The sequence below is a fragment of the Neovison vison genome, chromosome 11 (assembly GCF_020171115.1).
Source record: "Neovison vison isolate M4711 chromosome 11, ASM_NN_V1, whole genome shotgun sequence".
In the NCBI taxonomy this organism is placed as follows: Eukaryota; Metazoa; Chordata; class Mammalia; order Carnivora; family Mustelidae; genus Neogale; species Neogale vison.
Window position 1 is genome coordinate 72,381,605 of NC_058101.1, and position 24,784 is coordinate 72,406,388.

Below are 24,784 nucleotides of genomic sequence, written 5' to 3' on the forward strand. Positions count from 1 at the left end.
CCCAGGGCCCCGCTGCAGGTGAGCTGCACCAGGACCCAAGTGTCCTAACTTCTGGTCCAGGACCCTTCCCTCTGTTTCTAAAGCAGTGAAAAGGGATTGAAATTCCTGGCAGTGTGTGGTACGACTGTCCCTTGCATTGTTCTTTTTTCCACAAAGGGAACATGAATTTAAGGAGAAACTCACAATACTCGGTAAAAATATCTAGCATTTAAGCACAAAGCCAAAAACAAGGCGTGGTCGCCCGGGTGCTGGAAGTACGCTGAAATCCTGAAAGTCTCATTTGTTGTTCAGGAAACAAAATGGAGCAACTTTTCTCTGCTCGCTCCTGTCCCCTCCTCCCGTGGCTGTTCCTGGCAGATGCCCAGAGCAGCACCCTGTAATTCCACGGGACATTGTGTACATTTGCATCCGCTCAACCAGCTATTTACAGCCGCCCTTTACCGCCACCTGTAAGAGGCAATGCCATAACGAGTCTAAGTGGCTGGGCCGGGAACTGGGTGCCCCGTGACTTTCTCCACTTGAAGAGCCCGAATCTATGGAGTGGTTGGCCCTTGGAGGAACAAGGAGACAGCTGGGGCGTCACACGTACAGGGCGGAAGGCGCGAGAAGGAGGCGCGCCAGACGAAGGGTCCTTCCTCGTTAGCTCCGCTCGGCGGCTCCTTTTCCATTACCGCAGCCGCGAGGGGGAACCTGCCGGGCCTTCCGCACGGCGTGTTTCCTGCCTCATAGCGAGCCCTCTGCCGTGTGGATTTGCTGTATTTCTGAATCACACGAGCCGCCCGACAGTCCCGAGGAGGGTGGGGACTCGGTGCGCTGGGGTGGGAGCCCCAGTTCGGCGGAATCGGGGCTGGATGTCACCCCCTGGAGTCCAGGAAACCTGTTCACGGATGTGATGCCGCGACGCAGGGACACCTGCGCTCCCCTGCGTGCCGCACTCGTGCAGCTCCGGGTGGCAAACGGGGTGAAGTGGGGGCGAGGGCGAGAGGAAGTTGCGGTGCTGGAGCGTCAGAAACGCTGCCTTGGCTTCCCCTGCTCTTCGGAGGCTGTCCCGAGGCGGGGCTGGAGGGCTCTGCACGGCGGACTTCCAAGTTGCCCCCGCACAGCTGGAGGTCGGGAGTTCTAAGCCCCCCGAGGGCGGTGCCCCAGCGGTCCCAAGTACCCGCGAGAAGCCCGGTGCACCCGACCGCGTGCCGCGCTCGGAGCGCACCAAGCCGAGCAGAAGCAAAAGATAAACCCCGCTGGGCCCGGGGTCTGGCCGGCTGCGGCGCAGAGTCAGCGCGGACCCGGAGCGCCTTTCGTTTTAAGGAGCCTTACTTCTGGGAAGGGACAGGGAACTGTCAATCAGCGAGGGAGGGAGCGCACCGGCGCTGGGTGATGTCAGCGGATCATCTGCTCGATAACAAAGAGGGGGTATTACAGGAGAAAGTTGCAGCGGCGGCGGCGGTCACGGCGGCACCCCGGAGCCTCCGAGGCGAGGGGCCAGCGGGCGAAGGGAGGGGGGGTAACGGCTGCTGCCGCAGCAGCTCAAGACCAAGGAATTGAAAGGGCTGTAGGGGGAGGCAGTGCGAACCAGCCCCGACTGCCCCTCCTCTTCCTCCTCCTCCTCCAAACTCGCAGGGTTCAGCCCCAGCGCTCGCTCAGCCGCCGGGAGCACCCGGACGGACGGGAGGCAGCCGCGCGGCCCCGAGCTGGGCACGGTCCCCAGCCGCCATGGATAGCGACGACGAGATGGTAGAGGAAGCGGTGGAAGGTACAGCGTTTCTCTGGGGCTGGGGGAGGAGGCGCCGAGGGTTTGGAACGCGGAAGGAGTGGCTGGCTGCGACCGGCGCGGCGCCGGGGCCCGCGGCCCCCACTGTCCCCTAAGCGGGTGGCCCGCTGCCCAGCTCGGGCACGGGCCGGGCGGCCACGGCCACGCCGCCGGGAGCGCGCACTGCGCGGCGGAGCGCAGGCCGGGAACTGGGTTCCGCCGGGCCGGGGCCCCCGGCAGGGTACGGCCGCTCCAGCCTTCCCGGCCAGCGCCCGCATTCGCCTTCGGAGTTGCGAAGCTGCCCCGCACTCTGGCCTCCCCGCTTTCGGGGATGGAAGGTGGGGGTGCGCGGGAGGATAGCCCCCTGAGACCCGCAGCCTCGCGGAGCGCTCCGTTCCGCCCGGCTTTGGCAACCCGAGCCCCTCTCCGGCTGCCAGCCCTTTCCTTCCGCTCGCCGCTGCGACCTGCGGTGACCGCGGCCGCGTCCGGGTTCGTCCCCCCGCGCAGCGCACGGGGCCGACCCAGGCACGTGGCAGCCGCGGCCGGGGCGGCCGGTCTTCCGAAAAGATGAAATCATTGCAGGGCAACCACCACGCTCCGGACCCGGGGCCTGAACGCACGGCGACCGGGAAGGCCCTCCCCTCCTCTGCCCCCGAGCGAACTCAGGCAAACCGCCCCTCCCCCTTCCTGCTTCCAAGCTCGGGTGCCGCCGCCGCCGCCGCCACGCTGTGCAAGCGCGCCGCAAGCCCTGACCGAAATTGCTGGGTGACACTTAACTTTCTGAATTCCATGCCGTTGGCTGTGGGTGATATCACCGCCTCGGTGTCGTGTTTCTCCGCCCCTTCTCTTCTAGCGCCCCTCCCCCGACTTTTCTCGCCACTTTGTTTTGCTGAGTTTCTCCACCTCTTTTTTTTTTTTTTTGCTAGTTCTAAAAAGCGAGGTGGGGACGTTATACAATCTAGTTGTTTGTATCAGGAGATGTTATGATTTTGTAACAGTGAGTACTGGAAAATACTCTTTAGCATGTTTACTTTTTTGGTTCCACCCCAGACAGCACGTCGTGATGTTTTGCAATGTTGTGCGATATTATTCCAGAATATTTTAAACCAAGCGTCCAAGTAAATAACGTTAAGATTTTGGTTGAATCTGATTTCTATCTAATTTGTATAAACAAGTTGTCACAAAAGGTAATGAAAAAGAAAGTAGCAACAATGTACAAATGCATAAGGATATATAGTTATTGCTACACTGGGAGAAGAAATCAATTTTTATGTTTTCATAAAACATAATTGATTCCTCTTGCAGTGATCTCGAGGTCTTACGGTGAGATTAAGTATAATAATAATTCTGAATTCTCTGGAAGATATCCATCCTGATGTAACTGTTAAAACTTCTTATTTCTCTAACCAGCTTCGAAGAGTGTTAGTTGTTGTTGTTTTAATTTCACAATGTTGTGAATTCTCAGAACTCTTTATCTAATAATCAAATTCGATGTTGGGGGCTTCTGGCCCCAGAGACGGTGACTGAGAGGGTCCACTGGAAGCCTTCATTTAATTTAAATTATTGACTTCTTGTGCCTTCATGTTTCGAAAGATAAACAAAAAATGTGCTCTCTTCAAATTGTTAGGGCTTGTTCTCATTCTTCAAAGCTTACTTTTATTTGTAAAAATTTAATGCAAACCTCTGATCACAGGCAGTGCTCCCCAGGTTAAAAACCACATTCCTTTTTGAAGCTGTTTAGAAACATAAGGCCCAGTTGTTCATGGTCCCTGGGTTCCTTGCAGAAGGTGACCAAGCAGATCTAGAAATGTGTCTATTGGTTAGTCCTTTATTTAAACAAGGAAGAATCTGTTACATAGGACCAACTGTATGCCTTACTGTCCTAAATCAAGAATATGCTTGAGGGCGAGGGGCTCACTAGTAATACTCACGCTGGCACAACTAGTTCAAGCCTTGAATGTTTGGGAGCAATCCAGGACACATGGTCACTCGTTGTACCTGACAGTAAACAATGAGAGTAGGACAGAATCTTTTAGAGTCCTTAGAAGCATTTAAGGCTCAAACTCTGCCTAGCGGGTGTGTGTGTATACATGAAGTGAACTGTACCAGTGGGCTTTTCTCCAGCCAGTGTTGGCCTTTCTAGTGCCATCGGTAACAGTCTTTGCTTACCATCTAACATGTCCTTGGGAGACTGGTAAAAGGCTGCATAAACAGAGTCTTTGGTCTCCACAGTTCCTTTGACTTCCCTATTATGATCATTGCTATAATTGTTTAGTTCTTACTGTGTTCAGACTTTGTGCTAAATGTTTCACACACATGTTATCCACTCAGTCTTATGAAGTGGGCACTAATAGTATCCTAATTTTACAGGGGAGGGAACTGAGGTACAGAAGAGTTCAGAACTAATCCAGGGATACTCAGCAAGGTAGGAGATAGGCTTAGACCTCCAGAATCTCACTCCACCATACCAGACTGTCTCCCCACATTTTTCCTTTTTTTTTCTTTTTTTTTAAGTTTTTAGTGAGCCAGTCAAATATATGCAATACTCAGTAACTAGGTTTGGAAGCACTATTAGCACTAGTTAAGTACTATGTCAGTATCAGTTTTTATCACTGGAGAGCTTGGTTCTGACAGAGTTCAGTTACTTTCAGAAAAATGTATTTGGGGGAAGAGAATTTAGCTGACAGCCTCTCCAACGGACATCGTTATTCCTCTTTTTCCTCTTCCTTAGCAATTTATACTGGGGAAGAAATTGGTCTTTGCAGGAGTAGAGTTGAAATGCAGGAGTAGAGTTGAAATGTTGGTTCTGTCAGGGTGGAACGGTAGCCTGGGTGAAGTTCTAGGCTCTGAGTGGATGAATCCCAAGGGGAGGTGGCCAGTGGAGGGAGTAGCTGTTTATTGCTGCTGGGTAGGCAGCAAGCCCGGGCCTCAGAGGGCCCAAGAAAGCCACCTGAGATCCTGCCGTGGCTTTTTAAAAACTCTTCCAGGCTCATTAGTTCAGTAGGAAGTAGTGTTTATTACTAGATTTATTTCTTTGTCTACCCGTAGATAACAAAGATGAATACATTGTGGTCTCTAATAGAATTTTAAATACATCTATCCTATCCAAACAGATGAATTATGGTGGTTGAGAGGAAGTAAAAATTACTTCCAGCTTGGGGAGGGAGATGGAGAAAGATTTCCCAGAAGAGGTGGTATGGAGTTGATTCTAGTTGAAAGGGGCCTCAGTGAGCGAACACAGAGGTTGGTACCTTGTCATTATGGAGGCACATTCAGAGACTAAACATTTGGTTCTGCCAGAACAGAGAGCCTGGGAGAAAAGTGGACAGTAAGACAGGGGAAGAGGCTGTGTATCAGAGGCTGAAAATGTGGATTGTGTGCTGAAAGCCATAGGAGGCCATGGGGGCTTCATAGAGCTGGGAATGACAGGAGCAGAGTTCTGCTCTGGGAAGGCAAACCAGCAATGGTGAGCAGGATAAGGAATCACCTAGAAGATTCTTTGAAATAATCCAGATATGTGGTTAAGCAGGGGAAAAAAAATGGAAAGGCTTGGATCAATATAGGAGATGCTGAGGAAAAATACTCAAAAAAAAAGGAAGTATCAGAATGTCTGAAAGTCAGGAGCCAGGATGAAAACAAGCAAGCCAGTATTCCACTGCCCGCAGCTTCTCATCCTGTCTCTTAACAAGGCAGCCTGTCTCTAACAGCCTGTCTCTAACAGGCTCATGCTCTGTATTTGGAGAAAATGCATGCCAAGTGCACCGGTAGCACCCTTTCCCCATGGGCCACGCACTAAAATTATGACCCTCACAACTAATAACTGAGCTCTCATGAAGAATTACTCTCAAAAACCAAAGTATGCTTTTAACACCCAGTGTAAATGGATCAGCGTGAGGGGCCTGTTCTTTGCACTAAACAGAATCAGTTTGCCTTTTATTATTATTACTTTTTTAAGCAGCTCTATTCTACAAAACCACAAACAAAATCTTGTTCTGAAGGAAACACACGAGACTCAGGCGTGTGCACATGCGCACACGCTCACACCGCACACACGCGCACACACACACACACATACACACACACAAGCCCTACTCAGATCTCCTGTGGGTAAGCCTGAGGCAGTCAACAGCGGTGTGTCTGACCCAGAGGGAATTTCCTTTGCGGAGATGGACCATCACCTCCCAGAAGACAGGCCTGGCTCTCATCAGATTAAGAAAAAAGCTCAGAGGTTACTGGAGGGGGAATTTTTAACTTCCTAACTGTTCAGTAGATAATGATCTTTAGGACAAAGTGAAAAAGTAAAAGTATGAGACTGTTACATTTTTTCCTTCTCTAACCTCTATAAATGTTTAAAATCACTGCTGTGGTTGGATGTACAGCACGTGGGCTGGGATGGTATTATCAACGCAGAATAGTCATTCCAGTGAATTTTCCTGTTGTTTGAGTCTGGTGTTCAGCCTCTGTTTATCAGAAACTGGCCCAGAAGGCTATTGGCTGACTTGGAGCATTTTTACAAATTGACCTCAATCAGAGCAAGGAGGACTAGTGTTTCTCTTTGAGTTAGGTAATGCTTGGAAGTGGTAGGAATTTGCAAGCAGGACATGCTGTTGGAGATACTGGTGTTTTTGTTTTGTTTTGTTTTTTTGGGAGAAATATCGTAATTCCATGGGCTTCTTCCACTTCTCTTCCTGGGTCCCAAGAATACCTACCTCTTTAGGGATACCTTCTTCCACCAGCAGTAGGAAAGAAAGGGTATGCTGCTAGTTTGCTCTTATCTGGAGAGAAAAAGATGGAAAGAATTGGGGAAGGGGCTTTCAGTATTCATTAGCACCGTTCAGAGTGATTAATATGTTTCTCAGGTGCAAGGCATGGGCTTCCTCAGATGAGGGGATAAGCTTAGAATGTGTGGTCTTGTGGTGAGGTGTACTTGAGATAACAGGAAAGGATGCCCTCCATTGCCAGATGCCTAATAGGCAATGCAGACTTTTTTCTTCTCTGTAGAGCAGCAGTATTGACTAATACTGACCAGACAGCTATTCCATGATGCTGTTATCCATGTGGTGTTTGAACAAGAGCTATACCAGATCATCTACAGAAGCTCTAATGTTGAACAGAGGTGGGAGGGCCAAACAACCAAATCTCTTCTCTTCCCTACGTTACTTTCTTCGGAACATCTCTTTGTTGCTGTTAACTGTTGGGGTTGTTTCAGATACCAGGTTCTACTGCTAGGAAAACCACTCCAGGCTATAAAATATTCAGGGTGGAATTCTCGAATGATCACAGGACTTAATTTCTAGCTCTTTTGAATTGATCCTGTTCATTGATAACATCGTCCTCCTTTTGGAAAGATGAGAGGAAAACAAAACAAGCCAACAACTGGGGCCTGCTGTGCACTGATAGAGGGAGAGGGGAAATATCATGCATCTGCATCTTCCCAAACACACTGTGTTACCCAAGAAATGGCTTGTTTTCTGTCCCTATCTTAGCTAGGGGCTAAGAAGGTGTTGGGATGACTTTTCACGGGCCTGTTGAAAGACACACTGACATAAGCATCCTTCATGGGATGGGATTGAATGTTTTTGCTTTCATCTCCATTGGGATCAGTACTGCCCCTCAGGTGCTTTTAGCATGTTCCATGTGAAGTGTCCACATGACACTTTAAATTTTCTCTAATTTTCCACCGCTGGGGATGTACCTGCAGTGTTTTATTCAGAAATAGGACAGGACTGTCATGAATGAGGGAAGGTGGAAATGAAATTTTTACACTGGTTTTTTCCTCCTTAGTGTTCATGTTTACTATAATAGATCTCTTCATCTAAAGTACCATAAAAATTTTCATCAAACATTAACATTTTAAAGTCTAAAATATATGAACTTTTTTCTGTGGGGAAAACACTTTCAACTAATTAGTGACCACTTCAATATAAGGCTAAAATGATTATTCTGATATACCTAAATCATAAGTAGAATGCTAAATCCATAGAAATGTTAATCCCAGCATTTCATAGAAGCAAGCTTTCAGCTATACTTGGAGTGTGTTTTTTAATGCAAAGGAAAAAAGTATATTTAATTTATTTTAATGAGAGAAATGTCACCAGTACATATTTAGAAAATAATTGTCCAAATTATATCATATGACTTGAGTATCATTGAACATGCCGTGTATAGTTAATTTTTGAGTGAGAAGAAAGCAATTATGGCCTGGTTGCTTTCAAACCATTAATTTCCTGGCCTTTTGTAGAAAAAAATTTGTGCTAAGAGGAAAGGAACCATATCAATTTTGATTTAAGTAGTCACGTTTTATTGTAATATTCTAGATAATTCATTCTATACAGAGTCAAGTGTAGCAATAAAACAGTGTATTTGTTCATTGTTATTTTATGTTTATAATCAATAACACAAATAGAGAGCTTTTTTGTTGTTCATAATAACGCTTACTTAACCTCTCTTCTAAGGGGTGATTTTTTTTTTTAATCATGTTGGAAGAAACCATTTTAGGAGACTAAAGCATTCACTGTGGTGGTATAGTTTGTGTTTTCCTTTATGTCTATGAGCCATCTAGAAGCCTCATTTAAGTGTTTAATGTCCCTGTGTTGCACACCATGCTTAATGCTTTCATACTTTTTTCATTCATGACCCAGGTCATTAACCCAGGAAAAAGCCAGGAGATTAACTACTGCCTTCATTTTCACCCACCTCCATAAAATTAGCTCTCCAGAATAATTGGGGAGATACCAATGAGGTGACTTCTGGGTTTTGTGAAATATGTACATAATAATAAAAACCTAAACATTGACTGTAAACTTAAATATTGGAATATACGAGTCTGTGACCCAGGAAGAACCAGCAATTTAAAGATCACAGTATAATAAGAGCTGTTGATGTTCAAAATCACTATTGAAATGACCACATGGATACTTGCAGCTGCATTTAAAGCGCAAACCCTCTGAACGTAATGGGAGAGGGTAAATGACAAGGTTATTACTAAACATTCAAAGCTGAAAGACATTGTAAAGGAAAGCAGTAAGTTCAAGTTTAAGCTGAAGTTCAGGCTTAGAAGGACTCTGAGTTCTTGTGTTAGTACAATGTTAGGTGTATAAATATTAGGGCAGTTTCAGAGACATGGCTGTGTCCCTTGTTGTGTGACAGAGCAAGCAGTATGGTTTTCGAAAGACACCGGTTAGCGGTCCTCCTCATCTTCCTACATAATGATCTGTAAAATTATATCGTATACTGAGTTCTACAACTAGATAACTTATTGCAAAGCAAAGTACCTTATAATAGACGATAAAATGGGGCTATCTCAATCTCATTTCTGTTAAGCAAGAGAGTTTGGGGGCATTGATTCCAAATATGAGCAGTGCCATGTAGGGAAGTACTTGGTAATTGCAACATGCAGATGTTATTATTGGGAATAACTTGTAGTCCCCAGTAAAATGCCAGCTCGTTTGTGCTTCCTAGTCTGAAATCTGTTTAAGTCCCTCTGCTGTAGCCCCCACCTGTTCACAACGTGTACGTAACAGATCAGTTGATACTGCTGATGCAGGCGCAGAACGCTTGGTAGGTGCTCTCCCCCAGGAGGCAGGCAGGGGGCCCTCCGGCTGCTCAGGGAACGAGCTGGCAGGATCTGAGTGCAGACACGGCGGTGGGAGCGCACTAAGATGTTAAGCTTTGCTGTGTGCTTCCCTTTCTCCAGGGCACCTGGATGATGATGGATTACCACACGGGTTCTGCACGGTGACCTACTCCTCCACAGACAGATTTGAGGGGAACTTTGTTCACGGAGAAAAGAACGGCCGAGGGAAGTTCTTCTTCTTTGATGGCAGGTAGCCCTCACGGTTTTGTTGAGTTCCGTCTTGTTGTGGGGGTGGAGGGGGGTGTGTGTTACCAAATTACTGTACTTGAAGGAATGATACAAATGACAGAATTTAAGTGGATGTTTTGGTGCCACTTACAGAAGAGGCAGAAGTCACCCCAACAGCTGTACACTGCTTGGGGGACCCAGGGAGTCGTTCGTGCTCCTCTGGGGAATCAGCCTGAGGCTTAGGTCCCTCATCGCTGCCTCCTAGGCTGTGCTTGCCACAGCTCCTCTGTCGTGCCCGAGTCAGGGAGCTCCCATCACGCACACATAAGTTATGGGGCTCACGCAGTTCTTCGATAGATTTCACCTGCTTGTCCACATAATGAATCCCTGTGAAGTCACACAGATGGGGGTTGTTTTTGTCAGGGCCCAGTTTGGGCAGCTTAGGTAGCGACTGATTCTTACTTCTTTTCAAGGACAACACACACTCCAGTGCACACAGCCCTCCCTCTCTCTCTGCTGTCACGGTCTGGTTCCTTCAAACACTTTGAAGGATGATGCGGCCCCCTTATGGGTTCCGCAGCTTCGTAATTTTCTCAGCATATGCCCTGTCCTCATGAGACGGGTCAAGAAAACATTTAGCAAAGCTCTTCAAAGCTGCCTCATCGCAGGTCAACCAGGGAGACACGGGACAGTTGACACTGGTGTTCAACTCCAGACTCCTGGTGTTTGACAGGCTGCCCTTTGGGATGACCGTCATTAGGTGTGGTCCTTCCGTGGGGATGTCACAATTGCTACCTTTGATGCTCTGCCTCTAGCTAATATATGGTCCATAGCAGGGTTCTTGTTATTTTGCTTTCACCTCCCATCTGAGAATGCCATGAGGCAGAAGCTCCTTACCCTCTTGAAATAGGTGGGAATGACCACAGGAATGACTTTCTCTTTCAAGAAAAGATGGAATTGTAGGGGCATAGTTTTCCTACCGTGACACTTAAACCATGTCAGTTTCAGAAACAGAATGACCATGTGAATTTCTCAAGCACTGAGAGGAATTCAGAGACACGGGAAGGCCAGCTCTCTTTCTGCCCGCTTGATTGAGGAATAGGGAAATGGATTTAGCTAAGGCAGATTCTAAGATTCTGCAGGGTACAGCGCTGCTTCTAAGCTCTGGACATTAGTAATAAACCAAAGCTTCCTATGCCCGGGAATTCCTCTGGGAAAGGAAATGTCGAAGCTGACAGTTCAAGGGTGACAGAGGGACTGGCTTGTGACCAGAATGCCTTTTCTGTAGATGGAGTGGGTTGTTTTTAAAGTTTTCAACAGTTCTTCAGGCCCTCCGTTATCTGATACCATGAGGAAAGTAGCAAAAACCTATCACAGAACGTTTGTACAATTTCATTTTCCATATTGATCCCAACCTTCTCTTTCCTGTGCTCCCCAACCACACACCACATCTCTTTTCAGTGAGCTTTGCTTACAGACTGCACTTTTTTTTTTTTTTAAGATTTTACTTTTATGTAATCTCTATACCCAAAGTGGGGCTTGAACTCACAACCCTGAAATCAAGAGTTGCATGCTCCACTGACTGAGGCGGACAGGCACCCCACAAACTGTACCTTTTAAATGGCCGGATGCTTCACTCTCTTTCCTTTGCCCCCCTGCGGATGCCTGATGGACACCCGAATCCCACACAGGACTCTTCCGAGATCCGGTATCAGTGCTTGCTTCTCTCACGATTCCTTTAGCCTGTCCAGAGGGAAGCTGCTCCTGCTCGTTCTCACAGCAGCTTAGTTATACCTCTTTTCTGGAAAAGTGTTACTTCTCTCATGTGGCAGTTATTCTTTTATTCATTCAACAAATGTGTATTTGTGCAAATGTCTTACTTCCCCTAGAGGACAAAGGTTTCCTTAAGGACAGAAGCTGTTTGACCTGCTACGCTTCATGGCACTTTCCCTTAATTTGATACTTAAAGAAAAAAAAAAGAGAGAGAGAGAGAGAGTCTTGCTAAATGAGTCTGGAAGTGGAAAGAAAAGGTAGTATTCACCCAGAACACCCACTCCGCCCCCACCACACACACACACACACACACACACTCACACACACTCACACTCTATCTCTCCATCTCTCTCTCTCATGCTTTCTGGTAGCTGATGTCTGGTAAGCTGATGATCCCACCTGGTCATTGACTCTGGGGAGACAGTGCAGCAGGGTCAGCTGATGGGAATGTTGCTGACTTGCTTGCTCCCCAGACCTGACATGCAGTGTTGAAGGGCTAGACTTCTCTTCCGCACCAGTGTACCAGGAATAAGCTGTGTTGGCTCCAAGATACTGATCCTGTTGGCTGTGGGAGGAGCTGAGTGAGGCCGGACCCTTCCCGAGCCCTTCCCTCCCTCCCTCTCTCCCTCTGTCAGGCGGGTCACTTCTAGCTGCAGCTCAATTTACCACGTACCCTTGCAGCCCTGCGCATGCGTGTCCCAGCGTGAAAAAGCTGAAACCCTAGGTCCCATTGAACCATGAGGCCAGTACCTATCAATGGAATAGAAATTGATTGCCCTTTTTTTTTTTCCTTTTTGAGGCACTAATTCACTAGTTTTTATATGTGCCAGTCAAACATCTGGAGAGACTTAGGTTAGATAGAATCAAAGATGATTGTATTAGCACAGACCTCAAGAGGTTACTGTTGGTGCCCTTCTTTGGATAGATTGGGGCTAACACTGGGAGGGGAGAGAGTTGTACCACTGCTTTTGTGATGTAGCAGTATGGTGACAGGTGCTCAGAAGGTCACCATCACCTCCTTTCTTCAACTAATACTGAGCATATTATGAGACATCTGTTACAAGGATATGCCATAAACATGAGTGAGATAATCTTATGACTGAAAAAAAGGCCGTGGAATCTACAGGGCCTTTTTTAAGGAGGGTGCAGGATGTGGTCATAGAGAAGTCAGCTGTTTCTCCATGAAATGGTACCCTAATTTAGGTTTGTCTATTAATTTTTCTCCCTATTAACTGCTCCTGATTTTTAGGGTCTGATGTATTGAGTAAAACAAAGCAGGGACCCTGTGCTTTCACTGCCAGTCAGGAGCTTTAGTCTGAAAAAATTCCCCCCAAAAAGGCTGAAATCAAGGTTTTAAAATAGCAAGTGAGGAAACAGAAAGTTTCTGTGAGAGTTTTTAAAAGCTGTCCAAACCTGTAATGCAGGCTTATGTTCCCATCAGAGGATTTGGTTGCAATTGCCAGAACCTGTCTGGAAAATTGCAAAGTGTCGTGACAAAAGATTTGGCCTTGGTGTGTTCTAATCTTATGTGACACCTGAACAGGGCTGTGGGATTTCTGTAAGCAAGCTCACTTACAGTACAACTCACATATAAATGCACTTGGAGGTAAGTATATCTTCATGAAACCATTACCACAGTCTATGCCATAAGCGGCATACATGATTTATGAGAGGGTTACAAACAAACACAGATTTATAGCTGGGAGATTCTAGAATCACTTTTCTATTTTATATAGACTATGATAATCCTGAATAAGAATTTTAAATATTAAGATCACGAGGAAAAATGGCCCTGTTAAATTTTTTAGGCAAGTTCCTAGATAGAAGCAGAATATTTTTCAATTGCACATAGAGCAAATACTTGGTAGAATAACAGGCTTTAAGAAATACACCAATGTGGGGTTTCTGGGTGGCTCAGTCAGTTACATATCTGACTCTTGGTTTCAGCTCTGGTCGTGATCTCGGGGGTCCTGAGCTTGAGCCCAGAATGGAGGCCTGCATTGGTCTCTGCACTCAGCAGGGAGTCTGCTTGTCCCTCTCCCTCTGTCCCCCGTGCCCCCATGCGCATGCATGCTCTCTTTCAGAAGGAAGGAAGGAAGAGAGGGAGGGAGAGAGAAAGGAAGGAAGGAAGTCTTTAAACAAACAAAAGAAGAAATACACCAATGTAAAAAGTGAATATGCCTCCCCTTTTTCTGTGCCCTCATCCCCCACATCACAGGGGTAACCACTATTGGCAGAGAATTTAAGCATATTAATTAAACATATTCAAGGTAAAATAAGGAAGTAGCTATTTATTTCTAAATCAGTTTAAATAGCTAAAATGTGCATTGTACCTTATTGTTATCTTAGCCTGAGAATGTTTGCTAGTTTTGAGATCTTCGACGGTGGGTCTCTTCGTTTATTATATGACAAAATGTAGAACAGAAAAACATTAAAACTGGCTTACGTCAGACCAGTCATTCTTTAACAGATAAGTTATCCCAACAATTAGGAATGAATGGAAAAATCGACCTTATTTTTTAAATTGTCTTTTCAAGCAGTTAGTGTTTTCCATTTTCTTCCCCTTTGTAAAGAAATGAAGAAAATGTCCTGAGACTAAGATTAGGTCATTGGGACTTAACATCTGCTCTGGTCCTGAGATGAAGGCATTAATGCGGTGAGACGAAGGGGATCTAGAAGCTTCATTGCTGTGGTTCTGGGGTCTCTCTGGCACCACTGGACTGTGGTGGGGTAGGGAGCATATTGGGAAAGTATTCAGCGTGCGGAGTACTTTGAGGTACACATCTCAAATTTTTATACTAATCCCAGTTCTGGATGTCCATTTCAGTGCATCTTTTTTCTGAATTGTTCTCATTTCAACCAAGATTTATAGATACAAAGGTAATTTTGCAGAACTACTTGAAATTTTAGGATGATAACAAGAAAGAGGTATTTCAGCTTGCTTTGGGCTGGGTAATATTAGGGAATTTATGTGGTTTTTAGTCTGATTATGAGATAAAGGTGAGGTAATTCACTTAATTACATATTTTTTACATTATTGATTCTTCCCCTTAACGTACCAGTTAGATTTCAAAGTATTATTTACTTCTTCTAGTGTTGATTGCTACGTTCATGTGTCCAGCTGAGAGGGCCTTTTTTCATTTATCATTGGCCAAATAATGTAAGCGAAGCTGTCCATTCTATGAGCCACTGAGAAAGGCTGACATTTTCCCGGTGACAAGCCCATGCGTGATTCCTTGTGTTTGGATTTTGGAAGGTACTTGGTCACATTTCAGGAAAATTGGAGCCGAAATGGACTTCTGAAGTCATGTATTCCTGCCTCCCGCACAAGTCACAGTTCTTTCTATATTCCTGACAGTCATCCAGCTTTTGCCGGAACCAGGCTCAACAAATACATTTGTCTGTATTCTAATGAACTGTTCTGATTAAGGCAGAATTTTTTGTGACATACAGAAGGAAAGGGAATGGGGGAAAATGGATAACTTTGAATACCTATCATCTGTTCAACACTGGACACGTTCCCTTAGGGACAAGCTGTATAGTAGGCTTAAAATCCTATTCTGCATAAGAAACTGAGACACAGGGGCGCCTGAGTGGCTCAGTGGTTTAAAGCCTCTGCCCTCGGCTCAGGTCATGATTCCAGGGTCCTGGGATCAAGCCCCACATGGGGCTCTCTGCTTAGCAGGGAGCCTGCTTCCTCCTCTCTCTCTGCCTGTCTTTCTGCCTCCTTGTGATCTCTGTCTGTCAAATAAATAAATAAAATCTTCAAAAGAAAAAAAAAAAACTGAGACAAAGAGTGGTTAAATAACTTGCCCAGTCACCCATCAGTGAGTGTTGGAGCTAAGATTCAAGCCAAAGTGAGCTCAATCCCAGAGCCCTCCTTTCCTCACTACAGCCATCTCTGTCCTCCAGCGAGGAGCCAGGAAATAGCCCTGACCCCGACTGCCTTGCTTGCTTGCTTTAAGTTTTCTTGAAGTCACTCATGAGCTGTCATTTGTGAAAAGTTCAAAAGAGTGCTGGGGTGAATTTATTTACTTCCTTGTGAGGCTTGACCAACTTTGGTAGGAGCTTGGCAGATTGATGGGAAGTTTGCTTAAAGAAGCAGCTCAGAAGAACTCTGATCTGTGAGCTTGTTGCCTCATCTGTAAAGTGGGGATAATTAGACTGACTTCTCCAAGCTGTTGTGAATGAAGATTGAGTGAGAACACCCGTAAAGACCTTGCAGCAGAGGAGGGGACCTAGGAGGTACATATGGGAAAACATGGGTTTGTTTCCTGTTGCTCTGTATCTACATTTTTCCAGCTTCATTGAGATATTATCAACATATGATATGTGTAAATGTAAGGTATACAACATGGTGATTTGATACATTTTATATGGTGAAGTGATGACCACAATAAGATTGGTTAACACCTCCATCCTAAAAGGTCATATAATGACCTTTTTATTAATGGTGATATTATTGAAAGATCTACTCTCTTAACAACTTTGGAGTACGTGATACAGTATTGTTAATTATAGTCATCATGCTGTACATTAGATCCCCAGAACTTATTCATCTTATAGTCTGAAGTTTGTCTCCTTTGATGAATGCCTCCCCTTTGCCCCCAGCCCCCAGTCCCTGGCCACAACTGTTCTGCTCTGTTTCTATATGAGTTAGGCTTTTTTAGATCCCACACGTAAGTCAGGACATACAATATTTGTCTTTGTCTGACTAATTTCTCTTAACACGATGCCCTCAAGATCAAGGATGGATTTTTATTATTATTTCTCACTATTACTGTTACTATTATTTGTCAATAACAATAGCTGGCAGAGTTTTCTTAAAATTATTCATTTGTTTATTTTTAGGCGAGGGGAGAGAAGGGAGAGGCAGAGGGTGAAGGAGGGAGAGAATCCCAAGCAGACTCCCCGCTGAGCACAGAGTCAGACGAGGGGCTCAATCTCACAACCCTGCGATAACGACCTGAGCCAAAATCAAGAGTCCAGTGCTTAACTGACTGAGCCACCCAGGTGCCCCTTAGGATTTATTTTTAGAGAGCAAAGCTCAGTTTCACTAATTGCTCTTCAGAAATGTTACTGTCATCTTGAGCCTTTATAAAAATCAGATCCTGCAGACTCACAGATCTTCTACTAAAGGATAAAAAAAACTTTCAAGATAGACAACACACTCGATCACAGGGAAGGCGTGGTAGGGCTCCATTCAGCTTGCTTATCACACCTTGTAAGTAGTTGACGTTTTTCTCAGAGAGAGCCCGAGCAGATGGTTTGGGTTTGTGGGGGATGTTCTTTATCTTTACTTACTGTTCAATATTTTAAGAGCTAATGTATAATATAATACTGTATGTCAATTATATCTCAGTTTTTTAAAAAAGGTAATATATATTGTCACAAAATAATTGTTCAATGTTTTAATACTAGGAGTCACAATTTAATCTGGTTCGAAGTGGGAATTTAAAGTAGAATTATGATTCATTTAAAATTTCCCTCTTGATCGCTTCTCGGCCTTTTGGCTAAGATCAAGTGTAAAATTTCCCTCTTGATTCTTATACAGCTGATGACAGGAAGGGAACAGAGTTTATGCCTCACAAGAACAGAGTTTATGCCTCACAAGGTGGAAAGCCTGGTCCCCAGAATACCAAGGAAAGGCCAAAGCTGTCACATCTCCTAAGAGCACTTTTGTGTATTCAGATATTAAAGAGAATTTTAAAAAGAAAATTTAATAATATTTGAGTAAAATGCAGATGTGTTAGCCTAGATAAATAATTATAAAATTTCCCTTCTTTTTAAGCTAGATTTCCTAATTTAATTTATTACAGACATTTAATTTCAAGAGCTTTGATAAAACAGGTAACAATGGTCTGTGTGTATATGTACAGAGAGAAATTTAATTAAAGTTGATGTTTTAATTTTCTCCACATTTTCTGGTTACTTGATTCGATGCTGGTGCCAGAAAAATCTAACAGTCGAAAGACCATTTTTGAAGTTTCTTAACATACTAAAGAATCTGCCAAGATGTTGAAAGAGACTTCAGGAAATAACAGTCAAGAACACTATATATAATATGATCCCATTTTCATTAAAACAGAAACAACAAAGGTGGGAAAGTGCATGATATATAAATGGGGACAAAGCCTTCAGTGGCATATGGCAAACTGAGCAAGGGGAGTGGGAATTCCTACTTTCTACATCTTTGTGGTACTTGGTTTGGTTTGGTTTGTTTTACAATGAATACATGTTACTTTTTTCACTTAAGCATCTATTTCATCCTTCTGCCATGTAATGGGTCACTTATAAATTATTCCAGACAGAGGATACTTTCTTGCCCGTTTGTTGGTTTGTTTTTGTTTGTTTTTTGTTTTCAGTAGATTTAAAGCAGTTTTGGTCAATGTCTTTGACTACTCCAGTATCTCATAACTATTTCTCTGATGCTGTTTAAAGCCCAGTTTCTCAGGAGAAAGCTCATTAGCATACCCATGAGTGTGCACGCTTAATAGGAATAGCTATTACTTATTTGGGCAATCACTACGTCCCAGATCATCTCCTAAATACTTAATATCTATTAACCCTGTTAGTAGCTGCAATTTACAAATGAAGAAAGGAAGTAGGGAGAGTTCAAGAGACTTCCTGACGAGCAGAAAGAGTACTCCCTGCCCTTGAGTAACATTGTTATGTTCCCTCTCAGTCGTCTCTTCTCAAAGCAAAATTAGCCCCGTTTGCGTTTCCATTCTTTCATTTAGGAAGTACCGCTTGAAGATAGGTTGTGTGCCCGTGTCCGGGAGGGATGTGTGCGTGGGTCATGACTAATTTGTTCCTACAAAGGGCTTACAATCTAGTTAGAGAAGTGGGGCACTAAGGTGACCACCAGTGAACACCCGGGACGTAGTGCGATGGTTCATGATGAGGCTCCAGTGAGAAGTGAGGCCTGGGCGGGGTGCTCAGGGTGGACTCTGGGGGAAGCAGGGTTCCACAGGGAGGGTGGGCAGGCTCCGGTTAAGCCAGGATGAGCAGACGTCCTCCAAAACGCAACTGTCCATCCAATTTCAGCATGAAGGATGAGGAAGCCACTTGTATGTAGTTTCCTCTCTGATATTCTCTGATATTAACAATTTAGTGGCCACAAAACAGTGCCATTGTCTCAGCATATTTCTTTTTTGAATAGAAAAATGCCAGAGGCTTGAGAATAGTCACTATTACCCCCAAGGTTATTTTTGTTTTGAACGGAAAAAAAAAAAAAGGAGAATGTGACCGTGGCTGATTTCCTTCAGGGATTTAAAACGTTTGGTTGCCTGTGTTTTAAAGGCAGAAGCAAGGGTACCATGGTATGGGAGGTAAGATATAGACAGGTGTGTGTGCTTGGGGCCAGTGAATAAACTTATGTGAGCAGGGATTCTAGAACGAGAGTCAGCGAACTTTTCCGATATGGGGTGAGTTGTTAAACACTGTCCACTTTTTGGACCACCTACAGTGCCTGGTGCGACTCTGCTGTTGTGCCTTTGCAGGAGGAAAGCAGCCTCGGAGGACACAGGGAAGAAACATGCATGACTATAAACTGCATTTACAGAAACACGCAGTGGGCCATGCTTTGCCAACCTCCCCTGGAAGAAAAAGTTGGAACGGCAGGACCCTTGACCCCAGACCCAGAAGCTTTTATTTTGTTTCCTCCGTGACAGAGGATGTCAGAGCCTCATCATTTTTCTGGCCCTGGAGGCCCCAGTTCATGAGATCACGTGCTTCTGTGGTCATCAGATTTCATCCAAGCTATCCTATAGACCCGCTAAGAGAGCTGAGCTGTTTGCTCAAGCTGTGCTGAAAAACATTGCAATCAGTTTTGCTCTCCAGTGCCTTAAGAGTTTACATTTGTGCGCCTTTGTCATTTGGGCTCAGAGGGAAATAGCTGTGATTCTTAGTGTTAGGAGACTAGCAAGGATGGGCTCCAGTATAAGGGAGGATGGGACAAGCTACTTAGGGGGAAAGATGTGCAAGTCCATATTACTGTTAAGTGATTTCCAAGACCTGTGCTTTGTGGATTTGACCATGACCTGAGAAACATTGGCAGACTAGTATGTCAGGGGAGAATTCTGCTCAAACACTCGCAGGCATGTTCTAAATGCTCCTGAGAACTTGGCCAATAGGGTTGCTAGGCTGAGCAAATAAGAATCCAGGACAGTCGCTTAAAATGGCCTTTCAGATAAGCAACAAAAAATATTTTAGGATAAGTGTTCTGCTCAATCTTAGGGACCTATTTATAATAAAAAATGATCTGTTGTTTATCAGAAATTCCAACCTATCTGAGCCTCTTATATTTTATCTGGCCAACCTAAGTGGGGAGATAGGTGAGTAAGTAATTTTTTGCACTCTTCTATCATTATGTGAGTTGATGAGCTATCCTTCCCCAAGGTTGTTACATATACATATATATATATAGAGAGAGAGAAAGAGGCCATGGGGGGGGAGCCTAATGGCTATATATATATATATATATAGCCATGGGGGGAGTCTAATGGCCATGGGGGAGTCGGATCTCATTAATTCCAGCTGAAATAGAATTTTGATTATTTATGCAAGGGCTATGCTAAAGCGCACTCTCTTCTCTTCATGAATTTACTCAGCCTATTTATCATTGGTAGTACAAACAAAACTGAAACAATGATTTCTCTCCTTGGGAGACTACCCATAGTGTAATTACAGTGTGATCAGAGGCTATGGTTATTTAGCGTGTGCTTTTCATTTAACGATCATAGATCATCTGTCATTCAGTAAGCAAGACCAGGCACAGCCAGGTGCAGCCACCTCAGTCCCTGTGGCCCCTTGGCATGCCGTCTATTCGCATGACACAGTTTGTGCCTGCCAGCTTCTGCTGTCATGTTCCTTGTGCTCTCTAGAACCTCCCACAATGCTTGCTACTTACAAGGCACCCTATATATGTTTGTTAGTTGAATTAGTGGGTGAGTGCTATCTGCAGATGTTAAAATAAACCATCTTACATGTTAAACATCTTACATGTTGAATTAACATCTTACATGTTAAACTTAAATAAATAAATAAAATTAAAAAATTTAAAATAAAATAAACATCTTATATGTTAAATTTAAAAAATTATTTGAGCTGCTCTTTCCCTTATTGCAAGTGTCAGTACAGAGAAGAAATTTTTGGTCAAGTTAGTTTCATGGTATAATGGCCTTTGAGAAGCTAATCCTGAAAACATATTGAAATGCCAAAAGTGTTCTTTAGGAGGGGAGAGACAGGGAGGTTCTTATAAATTCACCATGAGCCGTACCCTTGTGAATTTCTTCTGTTGTGGAAGGAGGGCTCTCAACACCATGAGGTTGCTAATGATACTAACAAGGTTCAGCTTGAGGTCTTCCTTACTTGCCCCCATTTGCCTTGATCATGTACACACACACATACACACACACACACGTGTGCACATGCCTACACTTAAGTAAATCCCCATCCATCATCCAAATAAATGGAAGGGATTCTTTTGACTGGATATCAATTACGGTTGTCACACGTAAGTAATACATTAATGACTTCAATAAATATGTAGATATTTACATTCTAAACCACGACTGTATTATAAAAAAACCACTGTATACAGGCCATCTGAAAGAGCCTGAGAACCCAGTGATGTCTGGACCACTCTTGAGGGAATTAAACATGGGTGTTTTATTTATGAAAAGGGTACTGCCGCCATTCCTCTTGCCCGGTATTGGTCTGCATCTTAGCCTTGAAAACATATTCAGATGAGGCTTGGTCTCTCAGTTTCCACCTGTGGCTTTGTTCTTCTCTATTTCTGCTAGCAGAGAAAAAACATGAATGGGAACTGTGAAGTTAAGAATGAAATCCCCCCATCCCTAATCCCACCCACATCTCTGGAGTATTTTTCCTCGAGATGTGGGGAATTCAGGAGGTGCACTGAATACGGGTTAGCAGCGAGACAGAGCTGGGCATGCAGTTCCTTGCACGTGATCCTTTCTTTTAAGAGAGTGGAGTCATGGTCTGACTGTTCCCTTTTGTTCTCCCTTCTCTCACAGCACCCTGGAGGGGTATTATGTGGACGATGCCCTGCAGGGCCAGGGAGTGTACACTTATGAGGACGGGGGCGTGCTGCAGGGCACATATGTAGACGGAGAGCTGAATGGGCCCGCCCAGGAGTATGACACGGATGGGAGATTGATCTTCAAGGGGCAGTACAAGGATAACATTCGGCATGGAGTCTGCTGGATATACTACCCAGTAAGCCTGGTGACTGTTCATTTTGCTGGAATGTAACATGGGTTAAACCGATGCTTGGGCTCCTGGCAATAAAGAGTAAAATGTATCCTCTGTGTTAGAAAACGTGAAGCTGTGAGACTGGAGAGTCGCAGGAGCCGAAGCCCCCAGCTGCTGCCGAGGTGTGCCCCTCCCTGTTACTCGCTGTCCTCCTAGACTGTGGATCCTCACAGCCACTATTCATTCCTCCTCGGTGTTCTTCTGGAAAGGAATGAATAGTCATGATTCAAATAAATTGGAACTAAATGGCTTTATTGTTCCACTAATAAAGATAAAAATATATATGCTTTTTAGAAATATTCTTTTGGGGGAGCGCCTGGGTGGCTCAGTCAGTTAAGTGTCTGCCTTCAGCTCATGTCATGATCCCAGGGTCCTGCGATCGAGTCCCACATGGGGCTCTCTGCTCAGCGGGGAGTCTGCTTCTCCCTCTCCCCCTGCCTGCCACTCACCCTGCTTATGCTCTCTCTTTCTAAAAATAAATTAAAAATAAATAAATAAAATATTTTAAAATATATAAAAATATTCTTTTGGTATATAGAAAGATATGGTGGAATAGTTCATTGTTGCTATTAATTTTATTCTGGTTCTCATGCAGGAGACCTGGCCCAGCAATTTCCCATCTTTGGGGATGTACTGCACTATTATTACTTGCTCTTACAACCCTACTCCCGACTTTATAAGTGATTTTTGGCTTATGTTGCTTAAATTAGGGTGATTAAAACTAACTTGCCTTTGAGTATTTGATAACATTTTCCAATACTTTTGGAGTTTACTAAAGCAAAATGATGTGGCACAACCCATGGGGTTGGGAATTAATGTTCTAATTGTTTGCATCTCAAATAACCCATCTGTTATTAGTGAATTTTCAAAAAATGTGCCAGGAAATAGACCTTAGAAAATATTTTGTCTACTGTTTTATTTTGTCCACGGCATCTCGCTGATTTGAGTCAGTAGAGCATGCAACTCTTGATCTTGGGGTTATCAGTTCAAGCCCTGTGTGGGATATAGAGCTTACTTAAATAATAATAATAATAATAATAGTAATATTTTATTTTCTCCAGAGCTTCAGTCAAAATACAAAAGCATTTTTCTTACTCTGAGCCCTATCTTCTTATGCTTAAAAAAAGTTAATAAAAGCAAATGATCCATTACATGTGTAATAGGAAAATCAGCCCCAGCTAAATCTCCTTACACATTATTGTTCTTTAAAAACAGGTTCTACTCTAGGGGGGGCACCTGGGTGGCTCAGTGGGTTAAAGCCTCTACCTTCAGCTCAGGTCATGATCTCAGGTTCCTGGGATGGAGCCCCGCATCGGGCTCTCTGCGAGGCATGGAGCCAGCTTCCCTCTCACTCTCTGCCAGCCTCTCTGCCTACTTGTGATCTCTGTCTGTCAAATAAATAAATAAAATCTTTTAAAAAAAAAAACAGGTTATACTCTAGGGAACAGGCCTTAAGGAAAGAAGACTGTAAAACATGTTTAAAATAATGCCCAAAGCAATGACATATCTTCTTGGTAGGCTCTGCAATAGATCCAAAGTTCTTTCAGTTACTGCCTCTAAGGCAGGAAGAAAGACACTGTGGTGGTACTTACCAGCTTAGGAAGACTGAAACTTTTGTTGCCTTGTGAGGAGGCCGGGGGAGCATTTGCTGCCTGGCACCGGGGATCTGCTGACATGACAGTGAATCATGAAGTCAGAGAATGTGGAACCCTCTGTGGGAGCCTGGATAGAGGAAAGAGGCAAAATGGGGATTACCAGAGCCTCCTCCCACTTGCCATCTTATTTATGACGATGATCAATTAAAATCTCTTGAAGAGATCAAAGATGCACCAAGATGAATGGATCCATTCCACTCAGTGTAGTTGCATCTTGACGCCTAAATGGTGCGCCTACATTTTAGCCTTTGGTGTTAATGATTATCTTATTAAAGGCCAAAAGGAGACTCTGCCTTAGGAAAGAAGCACTAGGGAGTTAGGGGCATCCAAAATTAACTTGGAATAACACTTGCTTTATATATGGTATCTGTTGGCAGTGAGGGAGCTAATCACCCCCCCTTTTCTCCCTGGATTCAGATTCAACCGAGACACATGTGTCTCTCGGTGTCAGAGATCAAGGTGGGTTTATTCTAATGGCAGTGGCGGATTGGAGATGGGGTATGGACCTGAAGTCAAAACGGGCTTCTCTGCTTTCCCCCCATGAACTAAACAGTTGGACCAGCAGCAGATAGAGCTCTAGAAAGTTGCAGGTCTCCCCCGGGGGGAGTAGGGCCTGCCTGAGGGAGCTTCCCCAGGGAGAGGACAGGACGGTAGAGGGGGACAGGTGTAGCCTGCAGGCACCGGCAGCTGCCAGGACAGCGTGAATGAAAATGTAGCAGGACCTCTGGGAGTAGCTGGCTTTATCCTGTTAACCCGCACCCAATAAAGAGATGGGTGTCACTGGGTGTCAGACCCTGCCTGTTCACTGATCAAATGAATGATTCCTTCTCCCGTGAAGAGGAGCCACTGAGCAGAGGACAGAAGGCAGCGGCTTCCTCCTCGACGCTCCCCGACATAGCAAACAAGGACGTTTTTGTGATCTGGAGTCAGAGCAGGCAGGGAAAACCGTGATTGGCCCTGCAGTATTTATAAGCTTACTCTCAGGACAGCTTATGTCCTTCAAATTTTTACCTTGGAACAGTGATGTCGCTTGGGTGGCTCAGTCAGTTAAGCATCTGCCTTCGGCTCAGGTCGTGATCCCAGGGTTATGATCGGGCCCCACATCTGCTCAGCAGAGAGCCTGCTTCTCCCTCTGCCTGCAGCTCCCACTGCTTGTGCTCTATCTCTGTCCCTCTCAAAAAAATGAATAATCTGTATTTAAAACGTATAGCTTCTTTTCAAAATAAAAGAAGAATCTCTGCTTTATCTTACTAGACAAATACATTCACCACCTCCCTGACCAGAAGTTTAAAGTACTTAAGGAAAAAAAAAAAATATGAGAGCCGAGAAAGACAGAATTCTGCACTAATAAGGAGTGACAGTGGCTTACGTTAGTTACGGCGTGTTCGGAGCACAAGTGTGCTAACACCCTTCAGCTCAGTAATCACCACTGAAAGCCTGAAGGCAGATCTTACAGAAAGTATCATCCCATTTATGCTGGCTTATTAAGAATTAACTCTGGGAAGAGAGCAATTAGATAGCTCTAAT

The 24,784-nt window shown here is 44.6% G+C and overlaps 1 protein-coding gene across 1 annotated transcript in view; it reads left to right on the top strand.

Moving 5' to 3' along the window:
* Window positions 1-1,631: 1,631 nt before the first annotated feature.
* The window catches only part of SETD7 (SET domain containing 7, histone lysine methyltransferase), a 45,563-nt gene continuing 22,410 nt past the window's right edge, over window positions 1,632-24,784 (top strand). The window contains exons 1-3 of the mRNA XM_044268055.1: window positions 1,632-1,750; window positions 9,444-9,573; window positions 21,365-21,566. Of these exons, the coding sequence (XP_044123990.1) occupies window positions 1,711-1,750; window positions 9,444-9,573; window positions 21,365-21,566 (372 nt within the window). The 5' untranslated portion in view covers window positions 1,632-1,710. The remainder of the gene's footprint in view (window positions 1,751-9,443; window positions 9,574-21,364; window positions 21,567-24,784) is intronic.